General features: G+C 38.2%; 1 protein-coding gene across 1 annotated transcript; it reads right to left on the reverse strand.

Annotated features, from left to right (window-relative positions):
* Positions 1-3,138: 3,138 nt before the first annotated feature.
* On the reverse strand, positions 3,139-5,179 carry LOC145911759 (demethylmenaquinone methyltransferase-like). Its single transcript, XM_082999187.1, has 4 exons — positions 4,922-5,179; positions 4,607-4,721; positions 4,049-4,169; positions 3,139-3,834 (listed from the first exon to the last, which is right to left on the reverse strand). The coding sequence occupies exons 1-4, from the start codon at positions 5,145-5,147 to the stop codon at positions 3,628-3,630; spliced, it is 669 nt and encodes a 222-aa protein (XP_082855313.1). The 5' UTR covers positions 5,148-5,179; the 3' UTR covers positions 3,139-3,627.
* Positions 5,180-14,446: the final 9,267 nt, after the last annotated feature.

Genomic DNA, 14,446 nt, shown 5'->3' on the forward strand with positions numbered 1-14,446 from the left:
GCTTCGTTCGTTGTATTGAAGTTGCGATTCGGTGAAGTTGTTGCTGTAAATGCTTCCTTTCACCGCTTTAAGTGCTTCTACGACCGTCATTTCATCATTCAGTGCCATATTTATGAAACAAAGAAACTTTAGTACAGTACAGACCTGCAGAAAACAAAGTTTATTTCGTTTAATTGTAAATTAGTTTGTGGGCACCGACTTGGAGCTTCTATTTTTCAGTTAGGCCTACCATGAAAATCGTTTTTCGGCTAACCATGCAGTCAGTCAACCCAGATTTTATTTATACATGAAGTTTAATGCTGTAGAAGTTATGGATAGTTTGTTTAGCGTTATAGTTCGGTAAAAAAAAGGATTATTGCAACGCTTTGAAATTTTGTAATGCAAGTAAACAAGTCGATATGTATTATACATATATTAACCTACACGTCTGCTATGACAATCAAGATCAGAAACTGCACGATGTAATTGCGCTAAAATAATGCCCCACAATACTTCTGTTGCCCTTTGACCACCTCACACAAGAAAAAGAATCGTCATTTAATAAATGAAATATTTGTACATATCAGTCACTTTTATGTGTGGAATACCGACACACATAAAGGCCACCCTGTTTTTCCCCAAAGCGCAAAATTAATGAAGCATAATTTGTTGGCGAACCGCCAGATATTATTGTTTCTAAAAGTGAAACTGGTGTCATGTTTCTATTCTGCTATCTTGGCGTTAAATTTATGAGCGACGTGGTGCTGGAAACCCGATTACAACTATGTAATTCCAACAAATATGAGTGCAAAGCAAATGGGCGACTCCCTCGACTTGTACTGTGATCACGTCGGACGAGTTCACCAGTGCCGCGTACCACTTGATTCCGGTCGGTCGGCTGCTGTGCCAAAGCTAAAGTCTGCTTGCGTGTTCTCGCTGAAGACTATACTTGATTTGAAACTCCGTGGCAGACTTGTTTATTAATTTAAAGGCGCGATTGCAATTACCAGGTGGCTTAAGTTTAATTTGTTTCAAGCGCGTTTAACACGTTACTGAATTGCAGCGAATTTAACTATTAAACGAACGTGCGAACGTTTACAGCGCGAGAGAAAGAATAACAACAGGGCCGAGAGAGGTCGAGCGACTAAGAGAGCGAACAATTACTACGAGGGCGTTTTATAACAAACATTCAGAAAAAACGTGGTTGTCCCGCAGGGTATCAGCAGCTTTTTTTTTTTTGTTTGTCTGTTTTGTCAGCAGCTTCTTTTGAACTCTGCAGGAAGGCTTAGCTCCGCCTGCATCCTTTCCCTTTAGTGTTCCAGTATTGAATTTCAGGAAACATGGGGCGTGGTCACAACAAGGCCAGGGAAAACATGCGTCTTGCCACAGTACAGTCCGTGGCTTGACTGGAGTGAGAGACTGCAAGGTGCATTTTGCACACAGGGCGTTGTGTCAAATACATGCTGTTCACGAGGTGGTTGGCGGATTTGAAGATATTCACGCAACTACAGGCGAAGGATACGCAAAAAATTGCTCGAAACCTTATCTTCTTATGGATGGATTGTTGATCATAAAATGTTTGATCATAATTTTTTTTTTATAAATTTTGAATGCATTGACAACATTTTCACCGAGCATAATTCAGGCCTAATATCATATTACTCTGTGTTGTTATTGTAATATGTCAAATGACGTTGAAGACTGCGAAATATTTTGAAAATTAAGCCTAAAAAACTGAAGTTTAACTGTGTCTCTCGCAAGGGAAATTCCCTAAAATTACTAACTTAATTTTGCATAATGACATCACAAAACTTCAAAGGATCTTCTAAAGGCCGCATATCAGTATTAAATCCCCAAAATCTAGTTTTGAAGGCTATCACCATTAATACCCATACTGACTGATTTCCTATTTTGCCAACATCAATTCCTGTGGTCAGTCACCCATGAAGATCTACTGGTACTATTCATAGAGAAAAAAAATTGATTGCAGCTGCATCCGCCAAAACACAGCAAGGATCTGAGGAGCCTCCAGGAGGATCTTTTGTCCTACAGGATAGCACAAACAGTCCCAGGGGGCAACAAAAGCAACTTTCCTGTGACAATTTTTTTGCCATTGCGTAGAAAAGGGTTAGGGCCAACACTAAATTGCAAATTGGATGAGGTTTTTGTGATTCATTTTTTCGCAAAACCATCTTACATTTTTTTGCATCCCATTTAGCTAAAATATTGACTGATCGGGGCCCGAAATGACCCCTAGGGGGTGCTTTAAGCAACTATCTTGAAACTAATTGTGACCTTACTGCGTAGCCAAGAGGCGGGCCTAACATAAAATCACAAATTAAGGTATACTTCTGTGATTTAATTTTGAGCTACATCCCCTTGAACATTTTGATGGTTTTTCAACTAAACTTTTCACAGCACCCTGCACCAAATGTCTGACTGACTGAGAAGAGCAAAAATACACTAAAACTGCACCAAAACACGCTGAAATCGCCCTGGCTATACCACGTGACTTCTTGCTCATTCAACCAGAAAATTGGCCCCAATGCATGAGACTCTCTATGAGGCAGGAGTACTTGCTCTTCTACATACAATGACAACACATAATTTTTGCCAATGATATGTTAATGTAACGATACAATTTATAGTGTATATACTGCATCGAATATGTGGCTTCTACCTTATTTTTTGACTCGAATCATCGTTATTCAAAGAATAGTGTATATATCAGTAAGGCCGTGTTTGTATAAAAGTAAAAGAATAAAATGTCCTTCTTGTGCTCTATTACGCGGTTTCTAAAACTGTGGGCCAACACCCAATTTGGAGTCGTGAAATACAAAGGTTTTTAATGAAAAAATTTAATGTATTATTTATCATCAATAAAGTGTGTACTTATCATTAAAGCGTCGTCCAACGATTTCAGAACAAAAATGTTTAAGAAGCATTACATCCAATGCAGTTGCAATAACTTTTTCACCTTAAATATTGATGGAGCCTCTCCATTTATAGGTGCTTTGCTACAAATGACATTCAAAGCTGGATTTATTTGTGCCATTCCGTTCCGAGACCATGTATAATTCCTTCAAACCGGGGTTTCTCAAACCGTGTGCCGTGAAGCTGGTTTATTAGGTGTGCCGCGAATTTTTTTTATATAAAACGTTACAGGCTACCAGTGCAATCAAAATGTTACAGGCTACAAATCGTTTTTCCTCAATGATACTAATTAAAAACAAACAACGTTCGGAACCAAAAACAACCCCGAATTTGTTCACCTAACCAGGGCCACCTGTTGTTTGCTTTTAAATTTTGAAATGGCTTAAAAGTCTGGTATGACGCAAACGAACTACAGAGGATCCAATTGTGTCGCGAGCCTATAAGGTTTGAGAACACCTACTTTATACAGAACGCACGTTTGTGAAACAGTTTACAAAAAGCACGAAATACTCTATTCATTTTTTTAAAACTTGTCTGCATTGTACGCTTTGCAAGTGTACGTTGAGGCTTTGTTACGTTCATATTAGCCATCGCCATATAATACACCACAACAACAAACATTAGTAGAAGGAAACATCATTTCAGATATAAAGTAATAAAAGGAATGCGTGTTAGATTTTGATGTAATATGGTGCAAGCGGCGCTTGACAAAATTTACAAACGTTTGTAAACATAAAACATGGAAGACCACTCAGTAAACTGCTTATAGGTTTGTACTTCTTTACATTCCACTTGTACGAGCTTGCCTTGGCTTTCTAATGCGTCAACCTCAGATTTAACTCTATCGGCGTACTCGTTTTTGTCGCCTTTCCTTAAACTGAAAATCAGAATCCCACCAGGTTTTAGTGTTTTTATGATGCCCTGAAATGCATGGAGAAGTAATATTATTTCGTAAATCGAACAAACAAATACAGTTTTTTTTCACTACGTTATACGCGTGCCGGTAAAAGTATGTTGAGGAATGTTTCCTGAGCCTAGATTGCGTCTTTTTGCGTCCTTATTTAATCAAAATATTGCCACAATGTTGCTACGTTTGTGGCAAAGCAATAAGACTGCAAGAGAAACGTTGGGTTACCTTCAAGCAAGTTGTTGGAAAGTTGTTAGCGAAGAAACAAGAAATGCACAAAACCGCGTGGTAAGAATTGTCACGAAATGGAAGGTTGCCTTCGTCATCCACTATGTGGCGCACGATGTTTCTAAACAAATTAAATGGTGTAATTAGTTTCCCGAAACAGACAGTGGATAATATAAAGAAATTTTTTTTGAGATCCATCAGCACAAAAGATTATTGCGCCGAAGGCTATAGGACGAATATCCCCCTATCTTTAATGTACAAAACAAGGATTCGTAATTGGCTAATAGTGGTCTTATTGGCCGACACAGCGGGTCACCAAAAGGAAGTAGTTGCTCTTATAGCTATTTCAGACCTTTAAGCTGTCAACCCCAAAGTTATAATGATTGCATAACATAGGCTAGCATCAAACAGAAATTTGCGACGGACAGCAATCGAAGCACCAAAACACATAGATCTGTAAGTTTAGTGTCTTAAAAATTTGCAATTCTCTGACAGCGATTTTCCAGACACAAAAGCCTTCTGCTGCATTTTGCGGCGCTTTATGTCCCGAGTACAAACCGGAATTCAAGTTTCTTTCTGAACGCGGCATACAGCATTTCAATGTTGGCATCCAACACATCAATCTTCCCAATGAAGTTCTTCTCTCTTAGGCATAAACTTACATTTCCAGTGCCTGTGTGAAACCAAAACGTTAATGTCACCATGAAACCACAACACAAACATGAGAATTGTGGTATTTTAAATTTTTAAACAGAATTTTAAATGTAGATCTGCCTACGTTTTACCATTTTCAAAAACAGACGCTCAAAAGAAGGTATTTTAAAACAATAACAGACAACAAAAATGCACCAAATCTAACAAAACTTTAATCACCTGCTCCAAGGTCTAACACCGCTGTGGCCTCGGAATTTTCCGTGTATTTCATGCATAAATCCGCTGCAGCTTGGGGAAAGGCAGTTCCGAGAACTTTTTGCTGTATGTCGTACGTCTTGCTTCGTTCGTCGTATTGAAGTTGCGATTCGGCGAAGTTGTTGCTGTAAATGCTTCCTTTCACCGCTTCAAGTGCTTCTACGACCGTCATTTCATCATTCAGTGCCATATTTATTAAACAAAGAAACTTTAGTACAGTACAGGCCTGCAGAAAACAATGTTTAATTCGTTTAGTTGTAAATCAGTTTGTGGGCACCGACTTGGAGCTTCTATTTTTCAGTTGGGCCTACCATGAAAATCGTTTTTCGGCTAACCAGTCAGTCAACCCAGATTTTATTTATACATGAAGTTTAATGCTGTAGAAGTTATGGATAGGTCGTTTGGCGTTATAGTTCGGTAAAAAAAAGGGTTATTGCAACGCTTTGAAATTTTGAAATGCAAGTAAACAAGTCGATATGTATCCTACGTATATTAACCTATACGTCTGCTATGACAATCAAGATCAGAAACTGCACGATGTATTTGCGCTAAAATAACGCCCAACAATACTTCTGTTGCTCTTTGGCCACCCACACAAGAAAAAGAATCGTCATTTCATAAATGAAACATTTGTACATATCAGTCACTTTTATGTGTGGAATACCGACAAGGCCACCCTGTTTTTCCCAAAAAGGCGCAAAATTAATGAAGCATAATTTGTTGGCGAACCGCCAGATATTATTGTTTCTAAAAGTGAAGCTGGTATCATGTTTCTATTCTGCTATCTTGGCGTTAAATTTATGAGCGACGTGGTGCTGGAAACCCGATTACAACTATGTAATTCCGACAAATATAGAGTGCAAAGCAAATGGGCGACTCCCTCGACTTGTACAGTCCGTGGCTTGACTGGAGTGGGAGACTGCAAGGTGCATTTTGCACACAGGGCGTTATGTCAAATACATGCAGTTCACGAGGTGTTTGACGGATTTTAAGATATTCACGCAACTACAGGCGAAGGGTACGCAAAAAATTGCTCGAAGCTTTATCTTCGTATGGATGGATTGTTGATCATAATTTGTTTTTTTAATAAATTTAGAATGCATTGACAACATTTTCATCAAGCACAATTCAGGCCTAATATCATATTACTCTCTGTTGTTGTTGTAATATGTCAAATGACGTTGAAGACTGCGAAATATTTCAAAAATTGAGCCTGAAAAAAACTGAAGTTTAACTGTGTCTCTCGCAAGGGAAATCCCCCAAAATTACTAACTTAATTTTGCAGATAATGACATCACAAAACTTAAAAGGATCTTCTAAACATGAAACATGTCACCATAAATATTGGTAGAAGACCCAAAAAGTGTTATGCTGGAAGGTAAAAATTAGGAAAATAGTTTTGATGTCATAAAATGACATATTGCATCATGACGATTTGCAAAGAAATGTAGCCTACATAATCTGTCCTAATAATTGTTATACTGTATGAATAAGGGGAAATCATGCAGGATACCCAAAAAAACATTATAATTCAACTGGATGTGTTGTTTGAAATCTGTTGTTGTTAATGTAGGCCTACACATAAGAAAAACCCTTAAACCAAAATAAACCTTGGAAGCAAAATAATCAATATTAATGGCAGTCTAGCTTGAATCTTGGCAGTTTGCAGCAAGCATGCTTGTTTTAATCCATTGTTAACGTTGTGTTATCAGTTTTAAAGTTGGAAGTAGTAGCTTGGTGACCAATATAATTCCCACATCATGCATTGTGGACACATACCTTAAAAAGAGTATGCCAGCAAAGTATGTGTGTCCACACCAGTTCCTTAATGATAAACACTGGTATGTAGTTACTTATGACACACTCTTGTGGTACATATCATCGCCTAACATCTAAAGGTTGTCGAACCATCAATCCAAAATTGGTTTTTATTTGTAAACAGCTGTGTCAAACCACACACTGCCTGCAAGCGTTAATAACTCTAACACTATATATATTTGTGTCAGCCCCCTGGCTAATTACACAACATTAAACAACACCAACTACTGGCCAGGAATAATACAGCCAAAAAAACAAATTTTACGTTAGCCATACGGAATTTCGTACACAAAATGCGTTACCGTGCGTAAATTAAATACTACTGTCATTCTGGCAGAATCCAAAATTATTGTTTCGCAAAATGCGTTCCGCATCAATGAGCAGCAATGCACAAGAAGGTTTAACTTGTACAAAAGAGTTTATTGTTGGTATATAACATACCAGTAAGCATTATTTTGCAAAACATTTCACTTCTTAATCATTTCGTGCCAATACCTCTGTAAAAGTCCCAAGGTTATATTCAAAATAACCTGAAATACGGATCTTATTGCTCATTTTTACATTGCTGGTGACGTCACTTTCAATCAAATGCCGAACCACTTTCCGCTTCATAGGATTTTATTTAAATCTCAGTATCTGTCAAGGATAGAGTCCAGAATAGCGTGAAAGTAATAAAAATCGGTAGAGATCCCACGTATTCCATCAGAATGACCTGAAACACCAGTGTTTTTGCGCTTTTTTGCATTGCCGGTGACGTCACATTCAATCAAGTGCCAAACCACTTTCCGCTTCATAGGATTTTATTTAAATCTCAGTATCTGTCAAGGATGGAATGCAGAATAGCGTGAAAGTAATAAAAATCGGTAGAGATCCCACGTATTCCATCAGAATGACCTGAAACACCAGTGTTTTTGCGCTTTTTTGCATTGCCGGTGACGTCACTTTCAATCAAGTGCCAAACCACTTTCCGCTTCATAGGATTTTATTTAAATCTCAGTATCTGTCAAGGATAGAGTGCAGAATAGCGTGAAAGTAATAAAAATCGGTAGAGATCCCACGTATTCCATCAGAATGACCTGAAACACGTGTGTTTTTGCGCTTTTTTGCATTACCGGTGACGTTACATTCAATCAAGTGCCAAACCACTTTCCGCTTCATAGGATTTTTTTTAAATCTCAGTATCTGTCAAAGATAGAGTGCAGAATAGCGTAAAAGTAATAAAAATCGGTAGAGATCCCACGTATTCCATCAGAATGACCTGAAACACGTGTGTTTTTGCGCTTTTTTGCATTGTCGGTGACGTCACATTCAATCAAGTGCCAAACCACTTTCCGCTTCATAGGATTTTTTTTAAATCTCAGTATCTGTCAAGGATAGAGTGAAGAATAGCGTGAAAGTAATAACAATTGGTAGAGATCCCACGTATTCCATCAGAATGACCTGAAACACGGGTGTTTTTGCGCTTTTTTGCATTGCCGGTGACGTCACTTTCAATCAAGTGCCAAAACACTTTCCGCTTCATAGGATTTTTTTTAAATCTCAGTATCTGTCAAGGATAAAGTGCAGAATAGCGTGAAAGTAATAAACATCGGTAGAGATCCCACGTATTCCATCAGAATGACCTGAAACACGGGTGATTTTTCTTCGCTTTTTTGCATTGCCGGTGACGTCACTTTCAATCAAGTGCCAAAACACTTTCCGCTTCATAGGATTTTTTTTAAATCTCAGTATCTGTCAAGGATAAAGTGCAGAATAGCGTGAAAGTAATAAACATCGGTAGAGATCCCACGTATTCCATCAGAATGACCTGAAACACGGGTGATTTTTTTTCGCTTTTTTGCATTGCCGGTGACGTCACATTCAATCAAGTGCCAAACCACTTTCCGCTTCATAGGATTTTTTCTAAATCTCAGTATCTGTCAAGGATAAAGTGCAGAATAGCGTGAAAGTAATAACAATTGGTAGAGATCCCACGTATTCCATCAGAATGACCTGAAACACGGGTGTTTTTGCGCTTTTTTGCATTGCCGGTGACGTCACTTTCAATCAAGTGCCAAAACACTTTCCGCTTCATAGGATTTTTTTTAAATCTCAGTATCTGTCAAGGATAAAGTGCAGAATAGCGTGAAAGTAATAAACATCGGTAGAGATCCCACGTATTCCATCAGAATGACCTGAAACACCAGTGTTTTTGCGCTTTTTTGCATTGCCGGTGACGTCACATTCAATCAAGTGCCAAACCACTTTCCGCTTCATAGGATTTTTTTTAAATCTCAGTATCTGTCAAGGATAGAGTGAAGAATAGCGTAAAAGTAATAAAAATCGGTAGAGATCTCACGTATTCCATCAGAATAACCTGAAACACGTGTGTTTTTGCGCTTTTTTGCATTGCCGGTGACGTCACTTTCAATTAAGTGCCAAACCACTTTCCGCTTCATAGGATTTTTTTTAAATCTCAGTATCTGTCAAGGATGGAGTGCAGAATAGCGTGAAAGTAATAAAAATCGGTAGAGATCCCACGTATTCCATCAGAATGACCTAAAACACGTGTGTTTTTTCGCTTTTTTGCATTGCCGGTGACGTCACTTTCAATCAAGTGCCAAACCACTTTCCGCTTCATAGGATTTTTTTAAATCTCTATATTTGTCCAGAATTTATGTCGTCGCAAAATCTAATGGAGTGGCACACTCGATTTTTCACACAATCTCATACATTTTCCCTTCTAATCACAATGTGTCACACTTATAAACTTGCAAAGAACGTTTTATTGTGCAATATGCGTCCAATTCTTTTTCCTTCTTTTTGTAGTGAATACAAATGACCGTAAAGGTAATGCTTGTTAAAATAAATATTTTGATTTAACATTTTCAAATGAAATGATATTTACTCTTAAAAAATGTTAAATTTGTGCATGATGTTGATGTATCACAGGTGAAAGTCGTCTTTGCTTGTTACACAAACATATAAGAAACACAATTTTCATGGTGGCCACTAAATCTAAGAAACAAATTGGGTAAACAGGCACAATTAAAGAAAAACATTGCCCACTTTTTTTCGGACAGTTTTAGATTATCAGGAGTTTTGATAACTGCCACATCTTTGACAATTGAGTTCATGAACATTTCTGCATCATCTGTGGTTAGTACCTACTGGTAACAGGATCAAAGATTGCTGAAATTTTCATGAGTCGGAAACGTTCGCTATTACTGTACATGCACCTTAATAGGATACATTTTATGGCCAACCGTGTAATAAGTCAAACTCATGTACGCGTACTTAATTAACGAACATGCAACTTATTAACGTAACTAATTAACGTGCGCGCATGTTAAGTTGGCCGATAGTGTCATAATTCTATGTAAAATTACATGTACTGTCATCAGCTTATGGGCGTCGATATGCTCTTGTTTTCTGCACCTTTGCAAATATCACTCATGTATTCATCTAGTGGCAGGTAGCGTCAGATCTATGTCAAATCCTCAAATGTTATCGCAACTGCTTAAAAATCTAAGTGTTTCATCACAGGCCCAAATATACCATGGCCCCGCACAAATTTGTAAGTACCGGAAATGTATTTTTCACATATTTATCCTTTGTCAAATTTGTCCTCTTTTTCCAGAATTAAACATTTGAACAGCGAAATTGCGCTGTATTCTCAGCTAACCTTGTACTTTTACGTACGCATATGTCTTTACAAATTATTTTGATTTTAAGTTATAGTAAACATGTACATACTTTGTTTTAATGCGCATGGGCTGCCCACATTCAAAAGAATTTTACAGCGCTTGCAATGCCACACAATAATTTTACAAAGTTTGCATCTTTACGTCGCAATTTAATCGTGTTAAGCTTGCCAAAAAGCAGAGTTGATTGCAGTAAAACCTCACGTTTTAGGTTCTCTTTGGGGTTGCGATACATCAAAGTAAACGGTGCGAACCACAGATATCCACAAGATGGATACATGAGTGATATTTGCAAAGTAAAAGCAGAAAACAAGGGCATATCGACTCCCATAAGCTTTGACTTGAAGCTAACTATTTGTTGTTTGAAATGAAAATATACGACGATAGTACAAGTAATTTTACCTAAGATTATGACACTGTCGGCCAACTTAACATGTTACTAAGTTACAAGCACCTTAATAAGTTGCATGTTCGTTAACTAGGTACGCGTACATCAGTTTGACTTATGACGCGGTTGGCCATGAAATATATCCTGTTAAGGTACATGTACACTAATATCGAACGTGTTGCTTACTAACGCGCGCGTGCCTTATTATTCCACATGATGTCGCTCTTATTTGGAATTTGACACTGTTGGCCAGGCTTTAGATATCGCGCACGTTCATTATTACGACACACGCACGTTATCTAAGGTACGCGTACAATATGGCGAATTATGACACCGATGTCCCAAACAACATAACGAACGTGCTCGTTATTTCAAGCCTGGCCAACAGTATGTCCAAAACAACATAATATACGTTTAGGGTTTGAATGTGAAGTTGCAACTTGTCACGATGATTATGCTGGCTAATTGCCTTTGAATTGTCGTTTACCAGTGCACTTGGCTAAGATGCAGGCAGTTGGGTATAATTGTTTATTGATGAAATGTAACTAAATAGCATAAAATAAAATGGAATATATTTAGAATCAAATAGAACGGTCAGAAAGGGCGAAAAGCGTTACCGTATAAACATATAGTCTCGTGATATGCGATATTGTGAGAGAAAGACAGTGCTGGGCTCGTAAATAAAATTTGGGAAAGAAAGCCCCAGCCCATTACGTAGGGTGAAGTATCCCTGTCACAAACAAACTCCCCTAACGATGGAAAGCGATGACAAATTTTTTATCAATACAGCTTCCAGTTCTGACATTGTCCCAAATGCGGCTTGGTGAGTGTCAATGCAAATTCTTATCAACGCGATTGCGAGTACATTTTCACCCATATGTCAAAGGCGGTTTGCATCACACGATCGCAATTTAAATCGAATGACGCTACAAAGTACTTAATCCTGATATTGGGATGTACTTCAATATGTAAAAAAAAATGTTTGAAAAATAATGTATGTTCACAGTACGTTTTACACGCAAAATTGACGATAAAGGTGTGCGCAATGCTAATAATAGGCCTAATGGCGACCATGCACATTCGCAATACAAAAAGGAAAACAAACGAGAGAAAAAATCATTTGTTCAAACCTTACTGGATGATGGAACCAAGCTACCCTGGCAGGCTGTCGACCGATTACCGTATCTATAGTGCTGAGTAAAAGGTTTGATACTTCCTGGACCTATTTTCAAATGTTTATCACATTGCTTATATGTGTTTTGCATTCCACGGAAACTGATGACGCCCTTTACAAGGCGAAACATAAATCTAAGCAACCTTCGTATTAAAAGGAAGTCAACATAAATGGTTACATGTACATATTCGCAAGGGTTAGGCGTGTTTATGAAAAGACTAACAAACGCGTTTGGTATGTGTATCAACATACTTTATAAAGCGACGTAAACCGAAATTAAACATGCACAATATCGAATCAAGTCAACCAGCATGGGCAATTGGCATATTTAATCAAGAAGTGTTGCAAAGGATGTTAATGTCGGTATGGAAGTAAGGTTAGAATCCGACGATTTCGCCACTACCATTCGTCAATACAAACTCCCAATCGGATAATATTAAGCACCTCAAAGGCTATCGCATAACGAGACAGGATCGTCACAATGAGAAAACCCTCATTTGGCAGCTATGGTATTTATAGCATGCAATGTAAACATTTCTGTGTTGTTTGATTACAATGGTGGATATCGTAAATGCAAATTTTGCCAGGCAATTTGTGCACGAAACACTGCATAGGCCAAAATCTGACTTCTCTAATCGTTTCGATCATGTACAGCTCATCTGGTGGAGCGTTGGGCCTCATTAAAAATCGCAAAAAAGTTGAAAAGCCCTGGTTTGAAGTCATTCTGATGGAAAACGTGGGATCTCTACCGATTTTTATTACTTTCACGCTATTCTTCACTCTATCCTTGACAGATACTGAGATTTAAATAAAATCCTATGAAGCGGAAAGTGGTTTGGCACTTGATTGAAAGTGACGTCACCAGCAATGCAAAAAAGCGCAAAAACACACGTGTTTTAGGTCATTCTGATGGAATACGTGGGATCTCTACCGATTTTTATTACTTTCACGCTATTCTTCACTCTATCCTTGACAGATACTGAGATTTAAATAAAATCCTATGAAGCGGAAAGTGGTTTAGCACTTGATTGAAAGTGACGTCACCAGCAATGCAAAAAAGCGCAAAAACACACGTGTTTTAGGTCATTCTGATGGAATACGTGGGATCTCTACCGATTTTTATTACTTTCACGCTATTCTGCACTCCATCCTTGACAGATACTGAGATTTAAATAAAATCCTATGAAGCGGAAAGTGGTTTGGCACTTGATTGAATGTGACGTCACCGGCAATGCAAAAAAGCGCAAAAACACTGGTGTTTCAGGTCATTCTGATGGACTACGTGGGATCTCTACCGATTTTTATTACTTTCACGCTATTCTGGACTCTATCCTTGACAGATACTGAGATTTAAATAAAATCCTATGAAGCGGAAAGTGGTTTGGCACTTGATTGAAAGTGACGTCACCAGCAATGCAAAAAAGCGCAAAAACACACGTGTTTTAGGTCATTCTGATGGAATACGTGCGATCTCTACCGATTTTTGTTACTTTCACGCTATTCTGCACTCTATCCTTGACAGATACTGAGATTTTAAAAAAATCCTATGAAGCGGAAAGTGGTTTGGCACTTGATTGAAAGTGACGTCACCGGCAATGCAAAAAAGCGAAAAAACACTGGTGTTTCAGGTCATTCTGATGGAATACGTGGGATCTCTACCGATTTTTATTACTTTCACGCTATTCTGCACTCTATCCTTGACAGATACTGAGATTTAAATAAAATCCTATGAAGCGGAAAGTGGTTTGGCACTTGATTGAAAGTGACGTCACCAGCAATGCAAAAAAGCGCAAAAACACACGTGTTTTAGGTCATTCTGATGGAATACGTGGGATCTCTACCGATTTTTATTACTTTCACGCTATTCTTCACTCTATCCTTGACAGATACTGAGATTTAAAAAAAATCCTATGAAGCGGAAAGTGGTTTGGCACTTGATTGAATGTGACGTCACCGGCAATGCAAAAAAGCGCAAAAACACTGGTGTTTCAGGTCATTCTGATGGAATACGTGGGATCTCTACCGATTTTTATTACTTTCACGCTATTCTGCACTCCATCCTTGACAGATACTGAGATTTAAATAAAATCCTATGAAGCGGAAAGTGGTTTGGCACTTGATTGAATGTGACGTCACCGGCAATGCAAAAAAGCGCAAAAACACACGTGTTTTAGGTCATTCTGATGGAATACGTGGGATCTCTACCGATTTTTATTACTTTCACGCTATTCTGCACTTTATCCTTGACAGATACTGAGATTTAAATAAAATCCTATGAAGCGGAAAGTGGTTTGGCACTTGATTGAAAGTGACGTCACCGGCAATGCAAAAAAGCGCAAAAACACACGTGTTTTAGGTCATTCTGATGGAATACGTGGGATCTCTACCGATTTTTATTACTTTCACGCTATTCTGCACTCTATCCT

The sequence above is a fragment of the Ascidia mentula genome, chromosome 8, assembly GCF_947561715.1.
Source record: "Ascidia mentula chromosome 8, kaAscMent1.1, whole genome shotgun sequence".
Classification (NCBI taxonomy): Eukaryota; Metazoa; Chordata; class Ascidiacea; order Phlebobranchia; family Ascidiidae; genus Ascidia; species Ascidia mentula.